The 20,979-nt window shown below is 43.4% G+C and overlaps 2 protein-coding genes across 2 annotated transcripts; one reads left to right on the top strand and one right to left on the bottom strand.

Annotated features, from left to right (window-relative positions):
- Positions 1-16,359: 16,359 nt before the first annotated feature.
- LOC148040238 (uncharacterized) lies at positions 16,360-18,196 on the bottom strand. The gene has a single exon (XM_087697919.1). It carries the CDS (start codon positions 17,804-17,806, stop codon positions 16,667-16,669), a length of 1,140 nt encoding a protein of 379 aa, XP_087554045.1. The 5' UTR covers positions 17,807-18,196; the 3' UTR covers positions 16,360-16,666.
- Positions 18,197-18,428: 232 nt separating this feature from the next.
- Positions 18,429-20,370, top strand: LOC148040239 (uncharacterized). Its single transcript, XM_087697909.1, has one exon. It carries the CDS (start codon positions 18,537-18,539, stop codon positions 19,695-19,697), a length of 1,161 nt encoding a protein of 386 aa, XP_087554035.1. The 5' UTR covers positions 18,429-18,536; the 3' UTR covers positions 19,698-20,370.
- The last annotated feature ends 609 nt before the right edge of the window (positions 20,371-20,979 follow it).

Genomic DNA, 20,979 nt, shown 5'->3' on the forward strand with positions numbered 1-20,979 from the left:
ATCACTGTCACCTGTCATAATCAAATCATCAACATAAATGACAAATAGCATAATACCCTTCTCTATTTTTCTCACATAAAGTGAGAAATCTGCCTTGGAAATCTGAAAGCCAATAGTGACAAGATACTGTCCTATCTTGTCAGACCATGCTCTAGGTGCTTGCTTCAAGCCATACAAGGCTTTCTTCAACCTGCAAACAAACTCAGGATGAACATCATGCACATAACCTGGTGGCTGCTCCATATAGACCTCTTCTTGCAAGTCACCATGCAAGAAGGCATTCTTTACATCCATTTGATGTAAAGACCATTCCTTTGATGCAGCCATAGCAATGACTGCTCTTACAGTTGCCATCTTTGCAACCGGACTGAATGTTTCTTCATAGTCAATGCCATATGTTTGTGCATACCCCTTGACTACTAATCTTGCCTTGTATCTGTTCACAGAACCATCTGCATTGTGCTTCACTTTATAAACCCACTTACAGCCAATTGCATTCTTACCTTTAGGCAAAAGTACCAATTCCCATGTAGCATTTGCTTCCAAGGCATCCATTTTTTCATCCATGGATTTCTCCCATTTTTCTTTTCCCATGGCTTGCTCAAAAGAAGTGGGTTCTGGTTCATGTATCATCTTGACCATATATGCATAGTGAATGGCTGTAAATCCATCATATTTCAGTCTATCCACAGGATACCTAACTCTGGTAGACCTGCGCAAAGTGGGTTCACTCCCAGGTGCTCTCAAAACATCCCTGGTCTTCCTTACTCCAGGTGTAACAATAGAAGGAATACCCAACTCATCATCAATGCTCTGTTCTGAGCCACTAGATTCACCATCCACATAAGAGTGACATGCATTCACATCAAACATGGGCTGATCAACCTTTTCTTTTCCTTTTCATGATACCTGCATACCACTATCTGCATTACTTTGAGAAGATTCTCCTGATCTCAATCTCCCTGTCCATGGCGAAGAATGTGAACCACTGGTAGAGGACGCTCCAGGTCCACTAATATTTTGTGACTGCTGCTGTGAATTCTGTGCAGCATTACCATTTTGTGCATCTACATCATCAATCACATTTACTGGTTTATACCAGCTACTCATCTCATCAAAAACAACATCTCTGCTCACTGTAAACTTACGAGTAGAAGGGTTATAGCATCTATACCCTTTTTGCTGCAGAGAGTAACCAATAAAGATGCACTTCTCAGCTTTTGGATCCAACTTGGATCTCAACTCATCTGGCACATGTACATAGGCAATGCAACCAAAAATTTTCAAATGAGAAATATCTGGTTTCCTACCAGTATACCTCTCCTCTGGAGTCACCCCATGTATTGCTGCAGTGGGAATCCTGTTCATTATATAGACTGCTGTAGCAACTGCTTCAGCCCAATAAAAATCTGGCAGGTCTTTTTCATTGAGCATGGCACGAGATACCTCTCCAATATGTCTGTTTTTCCTTTCTGCAATTCCATTTTGTTGTGGGGTATGACTGCATGAATATTGCTGCTTTATGCCATGCTCCTGCAGGAACCTTGCAAACTCATTTGAGAGGTACTCTCCCCCTCCATCTGACCTTAGGCATTTTATTTGCAGGCCTGTTTCTTTTTCAACCATAGCTTTAAGAGTTTTGAAATGCCCAAAAACTTCACTTTTCTTTTTCATAAAATACACCCAAACTTTTCTGCTATAGTCATCAATAAAACTGACAAAATAATGACAACCTCCAAGAGATGCAGCTTTAGTAGTCCACACATCAGAGTGGATTAATTCCAATGGCTTCTTACTCTCTTGAACATGTCTAGGAAATGGTTTCCTTGCCTGTTTTCCAAACTGACAGGCTTCACATACCTTATGCATTTCTGCAACCTTGAATTTAGGCAATCCTGCAATAATGTTTTGGGCCTGCATTGATTTAAGTCGATGTACATTAACATGACCAATGCGTTTATGCCAGATATCAATATCTGCAACTACATCGGTCCCATGTGCAAACATTGCTGCACTCAATTCAGGCATGTCTGCATCCAATGTAAACATTCTGCCCTTCTTCTTTCCTTTTGCTATCAAGCGATCTTTATTTTTCATATCCTCAACAAAGCATCCATGAGGATTAAATCTGACCTGCAAGCGCTGCTCAACCATTTGACCAACAGAAACCAGATTCTTGGTGATATTCGGGACATGAAATACATCGGACAGGTATTTCTTTTTCCCATCCTGCATAGGCAAGGGAATTTTTCCAATCTGCACAATAGGATGTGCAGTATCATCACCAGTCTCCACAAATCCTGGTTTTTCCATTTTCCTTGCATCCTCCATCCATTCTGCATGACCTGTCATGTGGTTTGATGCACCTGAGTCAACATACCATACATCATTGCTTTCTTCTGCACTTGTCACAGAATTATTCATGTGCTGCACCATGAACAAATGCTCATTTCTGTCATCACCCTGTCTACTAGAAGATGCATAATTTCCTTGTTGCAGTTTTCCATTCATGATGTCATTCTGCTTTTTATAGCAGTCTTTAGCCATATGACCCATTTTACCACAGTAGTAGCATTCAACATTACTGTTTGCATTTTGACCTCTTTGCCATCCACCACGACCTCTTTGGCTCCCCCTGCCTCTAGAGTTACCACGTCCTCCTCCATAGGACTGGTTTTCTTGAGTTTGCTGCATATTCTGATTTCTACCACGGCCTCCAAATCGGCCTCCTCTACCTCTGGCTCTACCTCTTCCAGCATTTGAGTAGAAGACAGCTTCTTTTGAAGTTCCTCCTGAAGAAGATGCACCACCATTTCTCTGCTCCTCAGAAATTAGAAGAGCAATCAACTCCTCAAAATTAGGAAATCTTTCACGGATAGAAATGGATGTTCGAAACTGTGCATAATCCTTTCCTAGACCATTCAAGGTCACAGAAACTAAATCATCATCCTCCACTGGCGACCCAATGGAAGCAAGTGCATCTGCAATCTTCTTCACCTTCATGTGGTAGTCATTGATGCTCATATTTTCTCTTTGCACATTGTGCAACTCTTGCTTGAGCTGCATTTTCCTGGCTTGAGTATTTGTACTATACATTTTTGACAAAGTATCCCATGCCTCCTTTGGCGTACTTGCATCCTGAATATGCACAATCATAGAGTCTGAAATACTGATAGACAGCCAGTACATAACTTTCCTGGCTCTCTCATACCATGCTTTAAATACCTGCATTTGCTGTTGATTGGGAACATCAGGAAGAACTGGTTCTTCTTTATTTCCTGCAACAAATTCCCAATATCCTTTTCCCATAAGGAAATTCGTCATTCTAAACTTCCATGCTTGGAAGTTGTTCTTTTCAAGCTTTTCAGTGACAATCTGTGAAAGAGAATTAGACGCCATTACAGAACATTGCAAAAAGTTCTGTCACTGCAAAAAACACAGCTTCACCCTCACAAGGGCAAATCTGCAAAACTGGCTAAAGTGGTATTTGACCACACAGTCACTTCCTAGTGACGATTTTGCATCAATAGGCAACAGGGATGATTCTGTAACTCCCAATGTCTCTGCGCACAAGCATACGATGCAATTTCTATAGAAACTTTTCACCGACCTGTAGAACAGTGGCTGCACAATATAAAACTGGGCCTTTTTCTGAGTGCGTGCAGAAAACTTCCGCCTCCAAAACAGGCCCCGAAATGGCCTCAAATAAAAAAAACATGGTTGCCGAGGCCTAAAGCCCTTTCCCGCAGCATATACTGCCCTCTTGCTTCACCGCGAAGGGCGTCTCAACCTGAGACAATGCACTCCTGCAATTTCCGGCTGTGCTACCTGCAGAGATCTACTCCCAAAACAGAAAATGAAAGCAACACTGCTCTTCGTACCAGACCACCGCGAGCTTGGCTTGCTTTCTTGAGCTCCTTACCACGAACAAGGCTCTGATACCATGTCAAGATTGTGGGAGAGAAGGAAGGAGTCTCACTTGTAGCTTTCTTGCTTGCACAATGGGGGAAGACACACAAGGGTGGAGGCTGAAAACAGTTTTCCTCTTCTTAGTTGTGTAAGCCAAAAGAACTCTCTTACAAAGAAATAGGAGAACCCTATATGGGTCTCAAAACCAAACTCAACTAACTAAGGTGGCATACTAACTGAGCCACGAACTAGAGTAGATAAGGATAGCTATCATGTAGCTATTATTCATCGGCGGTGTACCAACCGCGTTTGCAACTGACAAGTCGGTGACATAAGTACTCAACGCTCACCCTGGCGTATCACGAGTGGAGCTCGATATCTCAACAGAAGCTTCAAGGCAGATGTTGGAAGAGATGGATGACCAAATAAAGTCAATAAGACAGGACATCCAAACCGCCAAGGATAGACAGAAGGCATATGCGGATTTGAACATTCGCGTACGTCTAAAGAAGAGTTCCCTATCCTTAGGAGATTGCAAAAAGCTAAGTCCAAGGTATTGTGGACCATACAAAATCCTCAAGTGCCTAGGACCTAATGCTTATAGACTGCAACTCCCTGGGAACCTAAAGGTTCATAATGTATTCCACATCAGCCTATTGAAGAAGTATGTACCTAATCCTAACCATGTACTTGATGACCAACAAATTGTAATGCCTAGTCAAGGAGTCCTTAAACTAAGACTTGACAGGATCTTAGATGTTAGGGAGAGACAATTGAGATCCAAAACCTTGAGAGAATGCCTTCTCCAGTGGAAAGATTATCCCGAAGAGGATGCCACTTGGATAGATGAAAGCACTCTCAACCATCAATATCCCTGATTATCTCGAGATGAGGACATCTCGATTCCTCCAAGGGGGAGAGAATGTAACATTCCCAATTGCCAAATAGGTATTTCTCGCACGAATCAACATTCCTGATTTCTAGGCACGTATTCTTCGCATGAACCTCCTCTTAATAGGAGGTCATAAGGATAAATAAATTGAAAATAATGGCAATTTTTTTTTATTCCCCTTACCCCCCAGCCGACAATCGTGCTGGAGGGGAGGGGAATAGCATGTATGCGCAAGCTCCTTACTGGAGCTTGCTGAGGGTTGAATGCATGCGAGATGCCATGCAGGGGAGGAAGGATCCACCTCCCTTCACCTATATAAAGGCTATGGAGCATAGCCAGGAAGGAGGGCGCTACCATGAGAGCCTGAAGAGATGCCGTCTGATTGCGTAGGGGAGAGAGGAGAGGAGATACTCTGCTGCTGGCGGCCGTGAGGTAGAGAGAGAGTATGGTCATGAAGGAGAGAGGGGCGTGGAGAAGCTGAGTTGCTGTCAAGAGACAGAGGAGGAGCCATCACGAGATGCCGCCCAGTCCCAGCAGCTAGCATTTAGTCCGCCTGTCCTTCGTCATGCCGAATCTGCCGCCAGCTCACCACGAAGTCACCCCCTTTTCCCTCCACGTGGGCTCCACAAAGCTTCAGAGGCTTTGGAAGCTTCTTAGGAAGCTTCTAAAAGCCTCCTAAGAAGCCCCCCTTCCTATATCTCTTTAAGACTATCCCCCCCCCCCCCCCCCACAAATTCCCTCCTAAGGGCTCTATAAACCCCTTTCCCCCCAAATTTTCCCCTTGAAGGGCCTTCATGTGGTCCTTAAGCCTTTCTTTTTTCCCCTATACAAAAATTCCTTCTTAAAACCCCTTCATACCCTTTGTCCCCCCACACAAAAATCCACTCTTAAGGGTCTTCTACACCCATTTTCCCCCTTTCCGAGGTTCTTTTGGAAACCTTAGCTAAGAGGGTTGGTATTCCCTCTCCCCTCGGGATTCAAGAAAAGGCCCTTCTTGTGCCGATTCTTAATACCCTTTCAAGTGGGTTGAGAGCCCAGTTACTCCGTGATTTAAACCCTCACTGGCGAGTTATACATTCTCCTTATTTCCTTTCCCGATCCACTAAGACCATTTAAAACCCCTCTCGGAGTTTAAGCCCTTAGTATTTCCATAACGTCATTCTTGACGATTGTAAGGTGCTAATTGGGAAATCCCTACTTCAAGAAGGAAACCTTTTAAAAACCATTTCCGAAAGACGGTGCAAGCTGTCACAAAGGGGAGCTACACGTGCAAAAAGGAGACGGCCAAGTCATAAATCTGCATCCAAGATGGAAAGGTCACTTCGCGATGGCTCCTAAGAAAGCACAAGGCGCAACCGTAGGAGGATCGTCTCCTAGCATCCACGTGGACATCTCACCACAAGTCCAAGTTTTCCTTCCTAATTTTTATTTTATGTTGTTATAATTCAATCGTGCGTGGATAATTTTTGGAGATAGGATGCATTTTTCGTCTTAAATACTTTGGTTAATTTTGAAAGAATTAGCTCACGAGACAGAAGAGTTCGCCATTAGTATTTTCAATAAAACGAACAAAATAAAGTGAGAAAAAAATTGATATCCATTTCTAGCAAGTAGCTTTTGTGCATTTCAATGAATTGAACTTAGATTAATGTCCATATTTACAAAACGGAATTAAGATAGTGCACTCCGTTTAGGCATGGGAGTATAAATTACATGTCGCATTATTAGGACATATCTTCTTTGCAATGAGTCATTATGGGAAGTGCTAATAATCCATAGGAAATTGCAAGGTATGAAATGATTCTTAAGTTGCATAACTCTAGTCAATTGGTATAAATATCGTTTTTCAACAGCATAATTATTAGTAAAAGGTTGCATGTGTTAGCATGAATCTTGTTGGCATGTTATAGAATGATTAATTGGAATTAGGCTATAACCTAACCTATGCTTGATCTTAAACCGAAGAGTTAGGGTTTGAAAATCAACTTACACATAGATAATAAGTCATGTGGTTATGGAAATGATAGTGTAATTATCTTCAAAAATAGATAGGTTAAATTTGCATAAACCTAAACACCTAAACCCGCGGAGTACTCGTTTAGAAAAGGGTTAATTCAATGCAACGTATCCCAAGGAACGGACTAGGATTTGCACGTTGGAGATATTACCTAGTCACTCGTTTTACCAAAGCTAAAACCCTGATACCCTAAAGACTTGCCCACATTCACGTAATGTAGGGACAACCGGACCTACTTGCGAGAAGCGATCTAGGGTTTTCTTAAGAACCTCTCGCTAAAATGATGAAACTCGAAACCTTAGGACTGACAAGTCGGCCTAATGCCATCAAGAACAGATTATTTCGTGACTCCATTCGATGGGTAAATAGTCCCATAATTGATGCGACACTTGTGCATCAAGTTGTAGAGTTGTAGGAAATGATTATGCTTGTTACAGATTTAAGAGCACTTTTTTGCTTTGTTTGATCAAAGAATTAAAGGATAAATGCATATCTAATGCTTCAGGTTGAAGGCTTGAAGGGAGAGGCAGCTACAGTTATCCCCAAGTGCCTGCCTGACCCTAACCAAGGAGGTTGTTAACCGCACCGGGAAGGTGGACCGAGCCCGTCGCGAGAGGTCTCTTCGTTAAGCGCTACTTGGAGCAGGAGGACGCTTGGGTGCCGGGGGGGCTCTGGCCGTAAATCCCTCGCCTTCCAGGCCCTACACAGGAGGCTAACGTGACTCGGGATTGGATCTCGAACATCACAACAAAAAGGCCTCATAGACGCACATTTAGACGCGATTTTTGAATATAGAGAAATTCTTACAGGCGCGTCTATCCGCCCGTCTATTTGCGCGTCTATAGTCGCATGTATCAATAAATTTACACGCACAAATAGACGCGCAATAGACGCACATATACACGCCCATATAGACACACTGGTGGACGCGCTTTTACAAGCACTGGTAGACGCGAACGAAAAATAAAAAAATGTCTTTTTTAAAAAAATATATTTAATTTCTTTTTTAAATTCGAATTATGAAGTGCGTATATAAGCACGTGTAGTCTGCATTATAGACGCGCGTATAAACGCGAATTATCTGCAATTTAGATGTGCGGATAGACGCGCAAAACAGAACTGAAAAATTCTCTTCTTTTTTTTTCCCCTCCCATACATCAAATTGTGTATTTGGGAAAAAGACAATGTATCTTACGGGCACGAGAATTGAAAATAAAAGTCCATGTATTCATTATAAATCAAAAGCATTTACAAGGGAAGTTTAAGTGCTTGCGACCTAAAGCGTGACCGCAAGCAGTAGGCTCAAAGAGATATCATACATATACAAGAAAAGAAGGCCTCATGAGGAGATATGGTGCTCCTCTACGAATCTGAAGAGGAAACATCTTCGCTAGTACCACCATGGCTACTAGCGTCGCTATCCCCCTCCTCGCTATGCTCCACATCCAGGTTCGCCTACACACACAAAAGATCAGGGTTGCTTACATAGACAAGGTGGAGAAAAAGTTATAATTAGCTATACTTTTAATAGGAAAGTAAGAAAAACATACCTCCTCTGGCTACTGTCGAATCCTCATGGCCTAGTTGTATTGGTCCTCAGTGATGAGACCCTCCTCATAAAAGTGAAGCCATGTCGTTGCGGGTTATGGCCTCGATGGTAACCTACCTCTCTAGGAGTAGGTGTCCTACCAACGATGGTAGTCTGCAAAACATTTAGAGATATACAAATAATTATGAGTCACAATATATTAGACTAAAATATATAAAGAATTGAAAGAAATATAAATTTTAAAAAACTAGAAATCAAAATATACTTACAAACTCTGCCTCCCACGACTCTCTGCCACCCGATCCGTAATGCGACGATCCCATGGTTTCCATTTGGATCCGTCGCGCCTCTGCGTGCTGGCGACTCTTCACTTTCTCAGCTGCTTTCTTCTTGGCTTTCTTCCACTCTATGCGGTGGCACATAGGTGGTTGGCTATAGGCTCCACGCCCCTCCTCCAACCTCCGCAATGAGTCCCTGGCCCGTGTTATGAGGTGGGATCTTTTGTTGTGAAGCATATCCCTCACTTTTGTACGTCCCCAATCATCCGAGAATCGCTGACCCTCAGGATTTGGGTACCTCCTATGGACTGCCCTCAACACCTCCTGCCACAAGCCACTTTTCTGATTTTTGAAGGCAATGAAACAATCTTTATACGTCGCATGCACGACGCTCCTCATGTACGCCATTACATCCCTTCCCTCCTCATCATGAAAGATGCCACCAGCATCTGTAACTCTATAGTACTGGCGTACAACCTCCTCTACATGATCTACTGGTGAGGGTGATCGCTCGCCACCTCCTAGGCAACCCCCACACAAGCCTCGTCCTCCCCCTCGACTCTCCCTCCTCCCTCTCTGTCGACTACCCTCTGCCTCACTGGATGCACGAGCTTCTGCAAATGCACGTGCTTCTGCAGATGCTTTTGCTTCAGCCGATGCATGTGGAGCACATGGAGTACCTGCATATGGAGTACCTGCATGTGGAGTACCTGCATGTGGAGTCTGGGAAGTAGTGCCAAGCAAAGACGTCAGAGGCATCCCAGACATGACACTGAACACCTCGTCCGCTGTGGGAGAGCGGCCAAGGTGTCTAGTCATCTCTCCCATGAAGTCTTTCCTACTAGGAAAACCTCCAAAAAATGCATTGACCTCCTGCCAAAGGAGGCCAATGTATCATTCATGCGATCCACATCCGGGTCATTGCTAGATAAACCAGGATACGACATCTACAAAAAAAACACAAGAAAATGACAAATTTATTTGCATATAAAAAATCATATATTACCTACATTTTCAAAGAGCTTTCTTTAGACATTGAGCATAACACTTAAGTGTTAATGCCTCTCTTAAACAAGAAAACTGATAAACACAAACATGGGATTGGTCACATTCATCATTGCAAAAATATATTGTTTACTATCAGAACTGGGAGACCTGGCGCATGTATCCCCACGTCTAAACGCCTCAGACGCGCTCCAGAGTGAACCTTCTATCCAGAGCGTCTATCTGCGCATCTAAGATGCAGCACAGACGCGCTGTCAGACGCGCATTCCAGGTCAATGCCCGTGTATAATCGCGTGTAGACTGCAGGTCAACCTTCTGTGCAGCGCGTGTATCATCGCGTGTACACTGCAGAGCACACACGCCAGCACACGCGCACTAAGACGCGCCCTCAGACGCTATGAGAGGAAACATTTTTTGCGTCTATATCTGCGTCTGAGGCCCTGAGACGCGCCCTCAGACGCTCGATCGGCTGATTTTAGGCCGACGACCGCCATTGATGATTTACAAAATGCAATACATAATGGAATCACAAATCCTAAATACACAGACAGAGCAGAGAGAGGAAGAGAGAAACAAAGAGAGAGAGAGAGAGAGAGAGAGAGAGAGAGGGAGAGAGAGAGGGAGAGAGACTCACCTTGGGTGTTTGGTGTGGCGGGTAGTGGTGCTTCTTCCTTCTCCTTCTTCCTCTCCTTGGTAAGTTACCCTCCCTTGATGCTTGCTTGCTTGCTTACTGCTTCTTCTTGTTCTCCTCTTTTTTGTTCTCTCTTTCTTCCTCTCCTTGGCTTTCCTTTTTCCCTTCTTGTGTGTTTGAAATGAAAGAAGAGGTGAGTCATGAGGAGGTGAGGCATGAAGAGACTGCATGTCGGCTAAACTCAAGCTTCAGAACCGCAAAAAACACAGGAAAGGAAAGGCGCAGTTTGAAAAGAAATGATTTAAGTATGGTTTGAATTTTGACGTATGCGTCTATTTTTACGTGTATATGTGCGTCTATTGTTTAGATAGACGCGAGTATAGATGCCAATATAGACGCCAATATAGACGCGTAGGTAAATGCGGATATAGACGCGCATTTGGGCTTTATCATAATTTTTTATTTTTAATATAAGTTTTGATAGTGAATTCTTATCATAAGTTTTAATGTATTTATGATGATTTTTGTGTATTTAAAATTGAGATCTTATGTAAACATATGAATGATAAATATTTTGATGTTGTCATGAATTAGGTTTAATCATGTCGACGTCGTCATCACCTAGTACGGTGCAAGCTGATGAGTCAATGAGCACATCCTCAAGTGAGGATGAAACATTGTGTCTTCATAATCGAGATGCATGGTTATGACGAAAAATTAAATGCATGTGTGATCGTTGTCGAGGGTGTATTTTTCGAGCACGTCGAATTGCAATGTCACACCTCAGCTTGTATGGAGAATGGGACCGAGAAAAATCACCGGTATTCATTGTTTTTTTTTAACACTAAGATTGCATGTCTATGTTACGGGAATTATATATCAACGTACATGAAACTCCCTTTTGTGGTTGAGCAGGATGCGGTGCCACATCCTCAGATGCTCCCTCCCGGGCATCGAGAGGCTACAAAACGTCGACGCCAGGAGGCAGAGTCTTCAAGAAGAGTAGAGACTGACGACCATGATAGTAGCCCTCATGAAATGCCCCATCAAGTCGTAGAGGATGAGATTTTGGACAACATGGTACACCATCTATTTTCGCAACCGATTCAAGGAGAAGGTCACTCTACGAAGCCAGATGATCCACTATATGTAGCATCATCTACTCCATTGTATGAAGGTTGTATGTACTCCGTTCTTCGTGCGTACCTTGAGATACTTAACTTGCAAACAATTTATGGATGGAGTAATGTCAATTTGGATGCGTTATTGAAGTAGGTATCAATTCAGTTTGGCTTATGAATCATAATATTAATTGTTCTATTTTGAAATCAGACAGAAATATATGTTGGTGGTTTTTTAACTCACTTTTAAAAATATATGTAGGTTATTATCACAAATGCTTCCAAAAGGAAACAAATTGCCAACTAAGAGAGAGCAAGCAAGACATTGATTATGTCAAGATCCATGCATGTGTTAGGTCTATATTTAGCATGATGAATTGTTTACATAATATATTATTTGTTTGTTAGGTTCTCTATATTTTTTCGTCTTCCATACTGGACTGAACTCAAGATCAATCACCTATTGGACCCCATGCACATATTCAAAAATGTTGTATCTACATTATGGGATCACTTGATAGGGACTCGTGATTCAGTTAATGTAAGGGAGGATTTACATAACATTGGTCGCATGAGACGAGCCTGGCCACGCATTGGACCCAGAGGAAAGATTGAGCTACCCCATGCACCTTGGATGTTGTCAAAGAACGAGGAAAAAATAGTGAAGGAACAAATATATAGCTTTCGAACACCCACAGGATATATGAGATGTCTCAAGGGAGCCTTCATAAAGAAAAAGAAAAGAGGTGTGGAGCAACTATCTGGTTTGAAGTCCCACGATTGACACAAAATGATTCAAATAAGGGTATCTCTAACCATGAATATAGTAATTAGTGGAGTAACTATGTGTAAACTTTCAAAGGAAATTGATCCAAACACATTGCAAGATGCTTGAGTATTATCTGTTGAGGTGGTTTGTTTGGTGGAGGAAATTTTTCCTCGATCCATTTTGACTACTCAATTACATTTACTCGTACATTTGATTGATGAGATCGCACTTTGTGGGGCAGTTCATGTAAGGTGGATTTTTTCTTGAGCGCTTCATGAAAACCTTGAAAGATTTTGTGAGGCAAAAAACACGGCCTGAGGGAAGCATGGCTGAGGGTTGGTTAGTGCAATCATCCCTTGTTTATATCTCTGAATATCTTGCTGAAGTGGATCCCTCTCAACCACGACTATGGAAAGATGATGAAGACTTGAGGATGACCTCTATAGTACCTCAAGGGAAAGGAATGAGTAAAGTGCTAACAAAAGAAGAACTTCGTAAGTTAAATAGTTTTTGTGTGCTCAATAGTGATGTAATGAGCAAATGGGTGACACTATATAATGAAGCAAGGGCAAGAATAAAAAGCGAAAGACAAGAATTTTGCACTAGATATGGACGTAATGTCTCATTTCCAGATCATCTAAATGCACTCCCACGTCATATTGATATAGATTGGTTACATGAGGAAATGGAGAGAATGGAAAAAGAGGAGAAAATTAATATATCTCAAAAAGAGTGGGAATACGCTCGAGGTTGCTTATCAAAGGTAAGGCATACTATCAATTAATTTGTTTCTATAAGTTTTATTTTATATAAATAATTGACATGTTTGATCTTTTATCTTTTACTACTAGTGCACATTATTCAATGCACTTTGGTGTGAGGATAAATATCTTCGAACTCAACGTATAGATGAAAAGAGAAATACCCAAGATTTTGGTGTCCTTGCTCACTTCGAGGATGCCAATGGTACCATGGAAGGTTATTGTGGCTTGATCCAAGATATTCTGAAGCTTGACTTCAGATGATTCTTTATATATGTACTGGATGTGAAGTGGTTTAAAGAAGTGATAACAAATGGTGAGCATTGCACAATCAGACGTCATCCAAGTGGTTTTGTAATCATTGACTCTACAAAATTTCACTAAAACAAGAATGACACATTAGTACTGCCTCAACAATGCGAGCATGTATATATGCAAAGGCTAATTTTTTTATATGTATACATGTGATACATATACACAATATAATAAGTACTTAAGTATTTTGCTTTTGTTTTTCAAATACAGGTTGTGTATCATCCAATGGTAAACAATAACCGATGGTGGTATGTCATCCCTATATCTAATCGTTCAAAACTAATATATGATAATATTACTGACATAAAGATAGCAGATGACAATCCAACAATTAATGATGATGTGCATGATGACACCATAATGGATGATATGCGTGATATAGTACAAGATGAACCTCGCGAGGATGTTCAAGGAAACGTAGAAGAAGACAATAATGTGATTGTCGATGATATTGATGAAGTTATTGAGCAATATAGCAACACATCTGATAGTGGGATAGACTTATTTGTTTCGTTACCTCTTGGTAACATAGACCTAGAAGTAGATAGTTTAGCAAGGGCTGATCTCATTGAAGATGAGATGGATCATTCACTTTAACATACTTAATTTGTTTATTGATTCAATGTGTATTCCTAATTCTATGGTTTTTATCATGCGCACACGTGCATACTCAAGAATTAATAGCCAATTTTAAAGCTAAATTGAATTTTCCATAATAAAAAGGAAGTATCTTTTATCATCTTCAAGTACGTAGAGAAATTACGAAATACATATTGCAATGCTTGCTACTAATTGTAAGGTTTCTGTCGCTTGCTGCTAATTACTTATATCAGACTTGTCAACTGGAGGAACTACCATTCATTAGAGAGCAATGAAAAAGTAATTATTAACTCTATTTTTTTAATTCAAAGATTCAATGTGTATTCTTAATTCTATGGTTTTTATCATGCGCACATGTGCATGCTCAAAAATCAATTTCAGGTGGTTAAATAATTATTAACTTTGGTTTTTTAATTATGTGAATTGCTAATTTTAGGTAGTTAAATAATTGTGTGTTTGCTGGCGCATCTATATTAGCGTCTATTTGCGCGGATATATAGACGCAAAATTCGCGTCTATTTACACGCACTTATAGACGCTGTGATAGACGCGCCCGACTTTGTGCGTCTAACATGCGCGTCTATGCCTCGTTTCTGTTGTAGTGGAAGCCCGCATACTAGTCTATGGGTAGAATCTTGGATTAGTGATCCCTGTGGATTGCTAGATAGCCTTCGGGCGGATTATGGATAAGCCTACGGGCTAGACTTTATGTATTTCAAAGATAAATATGGTAACCTGAAAAAAAAGAACTTGTTTGACATTACTTTTCTATGTCATGTGCTATGATTACGTGAAGAAACCAATGCCTAACGGGCTAATTAAGGAAGTTGATTGATACATGTCCAACTAAATGTGTTAGGTAATTAAATAACTAAAACAACCTGAGGAAAGTGCGGTGGATGTGGCCATGGGTACGCCCTACGGATGGGTGGTCCCAGTTGGCCAGGAACTTTTCTCAAATCACGATGGACAGCCAGAAGATCGTTCAGAGAATACGAACATCAAGAGCGTTGACCTAGAGTCTAAGATACAGATGCTTCTGATTTACGTTGTTTTAGGGGAATGGAATGGGACTACGTCTTATGGCAGAAAGGTTGAGCTTCGCATCCCTCTCGTTTTCCATTCTTCTTGAACCAAGTGCAGCGTGAATCCGCTTCGAACCTGGCGTTTTTACGTAAAGTAGCTCGCTCGGGTTCGACGCTAGTTGCTGTTAGGAAATGACCAATAGGGAAAACCCTAATTCAGGTTGGTCCTAAGTAGGAACGGCCGGAATACTTCCGCTACGTAGCAGACGTGGAGAGTCCTAGATCGCAAACCCCGTAACATTCCGTTGGAGTGTCGGGCGAAGCTTTCTAGACATTCTTTCCGATGGACTGCTAAGATGTGTCCTGAAGATAACAAGTGGACACGTTACAGTAATATACTTTCCAAAGTACGTGGTGCATCTTTTAAAGGAAGTATACATAGGATACCATAATAGGATTATAATAAGATCAACAAAAATTGAAAAGCAAGTGATAAAGGTCATGCAATATTATGGTTTTAACATTCTACTAATTCAATGACTACAATTGAATTATGGTCTCCTATGTATACCTCATTTGCAAGAATGAATCATGAATCCTTTCGAATGTGTATTATTTTGGCATCGAGATAGTTGTAAGCAAAAAGAAGTAGCCATATGATCATACAATTACTTCCCTTACCTTGCAAAAATATGAGCAAAGCAATGCAAAGCCTTGCAAGGTTCACAATGATATCAATTACACAAAGCACAATTATCATCTTGAGAGAGAGAGAGAGAGAGAGAGAGAGAGAGAGAGAGAGAGAGAGAGATGGCGACATGTTAAAAGAGAGGATGTTTACAATTCAAATTCACCAAGGATTATTGTAGGATGGGGAGGCTTGCAAATGTTTGAGAACTCCCTTTTGCTCAAAGGCCCTTCAAGAGATTTCAGACCTCTCATAGTCACAATAAAAATGCTAGATATGTATGCATGCGTGTACACACACATCTCTATATGTGCATTTTTAAATGGGGGAGGGAACTACACATACCTATTATGTGGAAAGAAAATGACAAGATTATAATTGCATTTTGGGAGAGGGGGGGCCGGGGGGGGGGGGGGGGAAGGGATGTTTCCAATTTTCTAGAGAACTCCCCTTTCCCATTGAGGTTGGTTATGCACCAAATGATGTACGGCTAGCCCTTGCCCAGAGTGTGGGGGCAATTTTATAAATTAGGCATGGGCATTAGCACAAAGCCTTTACACAAAAAGGGCATGTTTGTAAAAAAGGAAAAACTAATATGTTTAATACTTTTTTGGTTGGATGCAAATGCAAAAAGTGTACTCTTGTCTATTGCTTTATAAAATGGACATGGGAGATCCCTTATCCAAAACTCTATGAGAAGTTCACTTAATTAGCAGGTAAATAATAGGTCAAGCCCTCTTCTATGTAGTAAAAACTGTGAATCTCCAAGCCCTAAAGTACTTTGATTAGTTAACATTTGCAAAGTGAGTGTTTTCGTCATTTGATATGTAACTAGTCTAAGAAACCTCTCACAAGGGTTTCCCATCTCCACCTTCCAAGAGAAACAACATATATTTTGATATTTTCTTGGGAATGTGAGGTTTTTTAAAAACGTCCTAATTTTGGTTTTGAAAATAGAGAACTCTCTAGAAAACCTTTCCTATTTTAAACACACGCATGAGTTACAGCTCCTAAGTGTCGATATGATATATTGCTGAAATTGTACAGACGAACATATAACCTAACAAGAGATTATTAGATCACATTTAGTGACAATGAGAATCACTTTATGTTGACCTCCAGCGCCCGGGAGGACCGAGGATCAGAGATGGCACGAATGCCAGCAGCAGGATGCCTCCTAGGATAGACAAAGGAAGGCGAGTGTGTGATAGAACAAGGAGAATGGGCAGCAGGACCCCGATGGGCACCAGCCACAAGCAGAGGATGACGGCGACCGTAGACCAAAAGCCCCACCCGACATCCGAGAGGCGAAGACCGATACGGAGGGTCCAACCCAGGGCAGCGATATCAGGAATGAGAACATACAGAGCCTTTCTCCAAGCATCAGTTGAGACGGCGTCTCCGACGAGCAGGATGGGAAGCAGCACGAGGAGGGGCCACACGATGCCGAGCCAAAGCGCCAAGTTGCAGGAGAGCACCAGATCGGAAGCGCGATCGCGGCTGATATCTCGCGGACAGAAGCGAGGGATGGCGTGAGCGGCGATGGCGTGATGCGTGAGCGCGGCGCTGATCAGAAAGAGCGGGAAGACGAACAGGACCAGGAGCCCCCACCTGACGGCCGTAAACTGGCGGGTGAGCAGGATGACGCCTGGGTGGGCGGGCTTGCGGTAGCCGTGGAAGGTGGAGTTGGGCGCGTGGCCGTCCAAGAAGCGCTGGGCTCTGCCCGCACGCGTCCCGAAGCCCGTCGAGATATTAACGGACCGGTCCGCCCCGTCACCCTCCAGTCCCACCGTCAGATCTACCGTGTAGCACACGTCGCACTTCAGCTGGCACAGCGCATTCTTGCTATCGTCGCAGCACCCACCCTCGTCCCCGCCGCATAAGGCGCAGCAATAATACCCTCCGTCGCACATCGCCTCCGCTCCTGTCGCAGGACAATACTGCTCAGCCGCCGTCTCGTTACTGCCACCCACGCTCATGCTGCTGCACGTTTGCGGTGAGAAGCTCGCCTCTGCCTGCTTCGCATCGCTCTGGTTGCATTTCTGTTCCAGTTCCTCTGCCGAGTAGCTACAAATGCACCTGAAGGCGCAGCAGTAGCTCTGCACCATCGTCGCAGTTCGCACTTTCAGAACGACGGGGCCGTCGCGGATCTCTGGAAAATCCACTGTGAAGAAGAAAGCACAGAAGGCCGAGAGCGCAACGAGAAAACAAATGAGAGTTTGCTTGGGGAATTTATGGGCTGCCATAGTTTAATACCAGAACCTATAAATCTGCGGACGACCTGTGAATCTGCGATCAGAGTACTTAATTATCTCGCGGCCAAGGTCTTAACGTCGACACGGTGCTCGTCTGCATACTACAGTAAAATCATCGGGGATCTGGGTTCTCTTGACAGCTTGAACCTACACTATACAGCAAGCAACAGACACCAAGGAATGATGTCGATGGATCTGAAGCACCTTAACCTGACTATCCAAAACCCGCCAATACGATTCCTAAGTGATCATGTTCTACTATTTGCATCACGAGGAACCTTCTTGTGTTGGAAAGTCAAGATCAAAAGTCGTCGTCAATCCACCTGTTGCACGACTACCCCACGAGGTTGGAAAACCTTGAAGTGGGGATTCTGAGAAGTTGGGAAGGTCAGAGGCCTTTTGCCAAAATTTAGAGGTATAGAAGGAAAAATATACTAAAATTCTCAAACTTTTATAGGTTTTCTCGCCTTGAAATTTTATTTTTAAATATAAATTTCGAAATTGGAAGGTGGGTAACGCGTTTACAGCACTAGATTCTTGACTAGATGTCCTTTCACTGTTTATAAATCAAGTCAGCATCTCCACTTGCACAAAGCATGTGAATCTATCATCTAACGCGGAGCGTCGAAGACTTAACGGGCATCCCTACCACCATATTGTTACTGGTTTCAGCCTCGGACCAGCTAACCCTCATCATTACATATGCAGCTAGCAACTGTCAATGGCCAATCGTAACTCCTCCTGCTTTTCTTATCCATACCCCTTCTGGTTCTTGATTACTCTTGCAGCCTTCTGCGGGTATTTCTTCCGCGTAAACTACCCCGAGATCCTTCGCACGCGATACATTCCCGCCGATCTGGTGGTGCGCACAGCCGCCTTGCAGCAGAGATACTGCTGCGGCTTAAGGTGCAGCTGCGACACCGCCAACTCCTCCCAACCGCCATGCGACTTCGTGGTGCAGCAGACGGAGGCCACGTTCTCTCCGACGAAATGCCATGCAGCCAAAGCTAATTCTTCTTGTCCTGCATCGACGATCCAATGCAACGGCGGCTCCTTCTGCTGCGACATATGCTGCAAGGGGCAGTGCGAGTGCTGCAAGAGCGTCCAGCAGGCGCAGTGCTACGTTGTGTGCAGAGTGTGCTACAGCGTGGATCTAACGACAGAGTTCGAGGATCGGGGAGGGGAGCGCCACACGCTGTTACTGTCGGAGGATTTCCAGCGGAGCCTGGATGGAGCGCAGGAGTATCTGGCTGCGAATCAGCCCAACGCGAGGGCCACGACGCCGGCCTACTACAAGCCGAGCGACCCGTCAGTGGTGGTGTTCTCGCGCAGGCTGACGCCCTGGAAGTGGGGTGTGCTGGTGGTGTTCGCATTCCCGCTGCAGATCACGAGCTGTCTCCTCACGGAAGCCCTCCTGCTGCACATCCGGAAGTGGAGCCTCAGGCGCGATGCAGAGACTGATAATACGACGTCGTCGACTGCAGTCCGGCGGCAGCCGAATATCGCCAGGGACGACGAGGTTGTGCGCATGTCCAATGTAGCCCTGTGGATGGGCTCGCTGTGGCCCCTCGTCATCTTGCTTCCCATTCTGGAGGTGGGCTACGTAAGCCCGCACTGGCACACGGCTCTCGTCGTCCTCATCCCCTCCCTCGCTGCCCTCGGCTGGTTCTTCCCCGTAACCAGTCGTCTTGAGTACATGGGCTGGGGACCTGGCTCCTCCCTCGTCATCGCCGTTTGCTGTGGCCTTCTTCCTCTTTGCGTCCTTCTTCCCATCCTTATCCTGATCCCCAAGACCCTGCTCCCCATGTCCATCGTCATGGGAGCCCTCCTTCTTGCACTGGCTCTGGCCTCCTTGGTTATCGTCCCTCCCCAAACGTACTAAAGCGGCGGTGCTCTTGTCATGTCCACATGTCGAAGTCAAGGCTAGAAAGGACATATGTAAAGTTTCACGATACGTCCGCCTTAGCCAGAATAGTCATAAAAGATGTATACTACGTGCCAGCCCTTGGTTTTGGAGGGCGACCATGTTTTTGAAGGGCTGTGGCTATATTATCTTATGAAGGGCAACCTATATTATATTATCTTTTGAACGGAAAGCTCCGAGCACACTTTTCATCGCAGTAAATGAATCTCTTCGTTTTGGAGGGTAGAATTCATGTCATCTACATGTGTGGATGTGGGGAGCATGTGTCCATCTACATGTGTTTAAAGATATGAGTGTATGTTTATGTCACTACAAGGGAGTGGGGATCCACTGCCCTTGCTCCCCCTATTGCCCCTTGGGTGCGACCCAAATAGAAAGCAAGTTAGCAAGGGGCCCCCCAAACCTTGGGCCCCTACTACAAGTCTCCTCAAAGCGAGTTTTAAGCCAGTGCTTGTCGCGCTTATCGGTTTGCTGGTGGTGGCCACCTCATTGCATGGGAGATTAACATTGCATGGTGCAGTAAATGGCAACCTCTCGACCTCCCACTTGCATCTCATCTTTGCACCCTCTATCTTGACTATATATTTATGCTGCCAATGGTATGGCAAGTCCATAGACTCTAGGTATTTTCTATGCGAGACGAATTTGCAGGTATGTGTAATTGCAATATCTCTCTCTCTCTCTCTCTCTCTCTCTCTCTCTCCTGTCCTTCAAATTGTTGAATTCATGGTTTACCTACCTGGTTTCTCCTTGCAGTGTCCTTAATCACTACATGCATGGATGCCATGATGACATGCATGTACGATTGTCACAAATGGCAAACAAATTGGATTCATAGCTAAATTCATGGCTACTTTTGTTGCTGGTTGGTTTGTGAATGATGCGTGCTAGCTGAAATGCATGCATGGATACATTGAGCTACTCTTGCTCACCTCCCATGCTTGCAAGCAATGCATGTCCCATGAATCTCTATACCCACCTCTATGGGGTGAATTTTTTTTGTGCTTGATTAAAAATAGGAAGCACGCTAGTTTTTTAAATAAAATTTTGTATTTGATTGTGTTGATCATCTGTGCCCCCAAATTCACAGGCACAACGAATGGCTCTCCTTGCACTTTCATTTTCTACATTAATGAATGAATCGAATTTCTTACTTGCTCAATTAAATGCATGGGTGGGGAAGTCAATTCGTTGCATGTAGCACATTGTTTTCTTAAAATAAAAGATATGATCCGATTGG

The sequence above is a fragment of the Lygodium microphyllum genome, chromosome 2 (assembly GCF_053477565.2).
Source record: "Lygodium microphyllum isolate KBCC chromosome 2, Lygodium_microphyllum_v1.1.10, whole genome shotgun sequence".
In the NCBI taxonomy this organism is placed as follows: domain Eukaryota; kingdom Viridiplantae; phylum Streptophyta; class Polypodiopsida; order Schizaeales; family Lygodiaceae; genus Lygodium; species Lygodium microphyllum.

What these genes read in the sequence shown, in the direction of transcription:
- LOC148040238 (XM_087697919.1), bottom strand. Translation starts at nt 17,806, where the DNA reads ATGGCAGCCCATAAATTCCCCAAGCAAACTCTCATTTGTTTTCTCGTT.
- LOC148040239 (XM_087697909.1), top strand. Translation starts at nt 18,537, where the DNA reads ATGGCCAATCGTAACTCCTCCTGCTTTTCTTATCCATACCCCTTCTGG.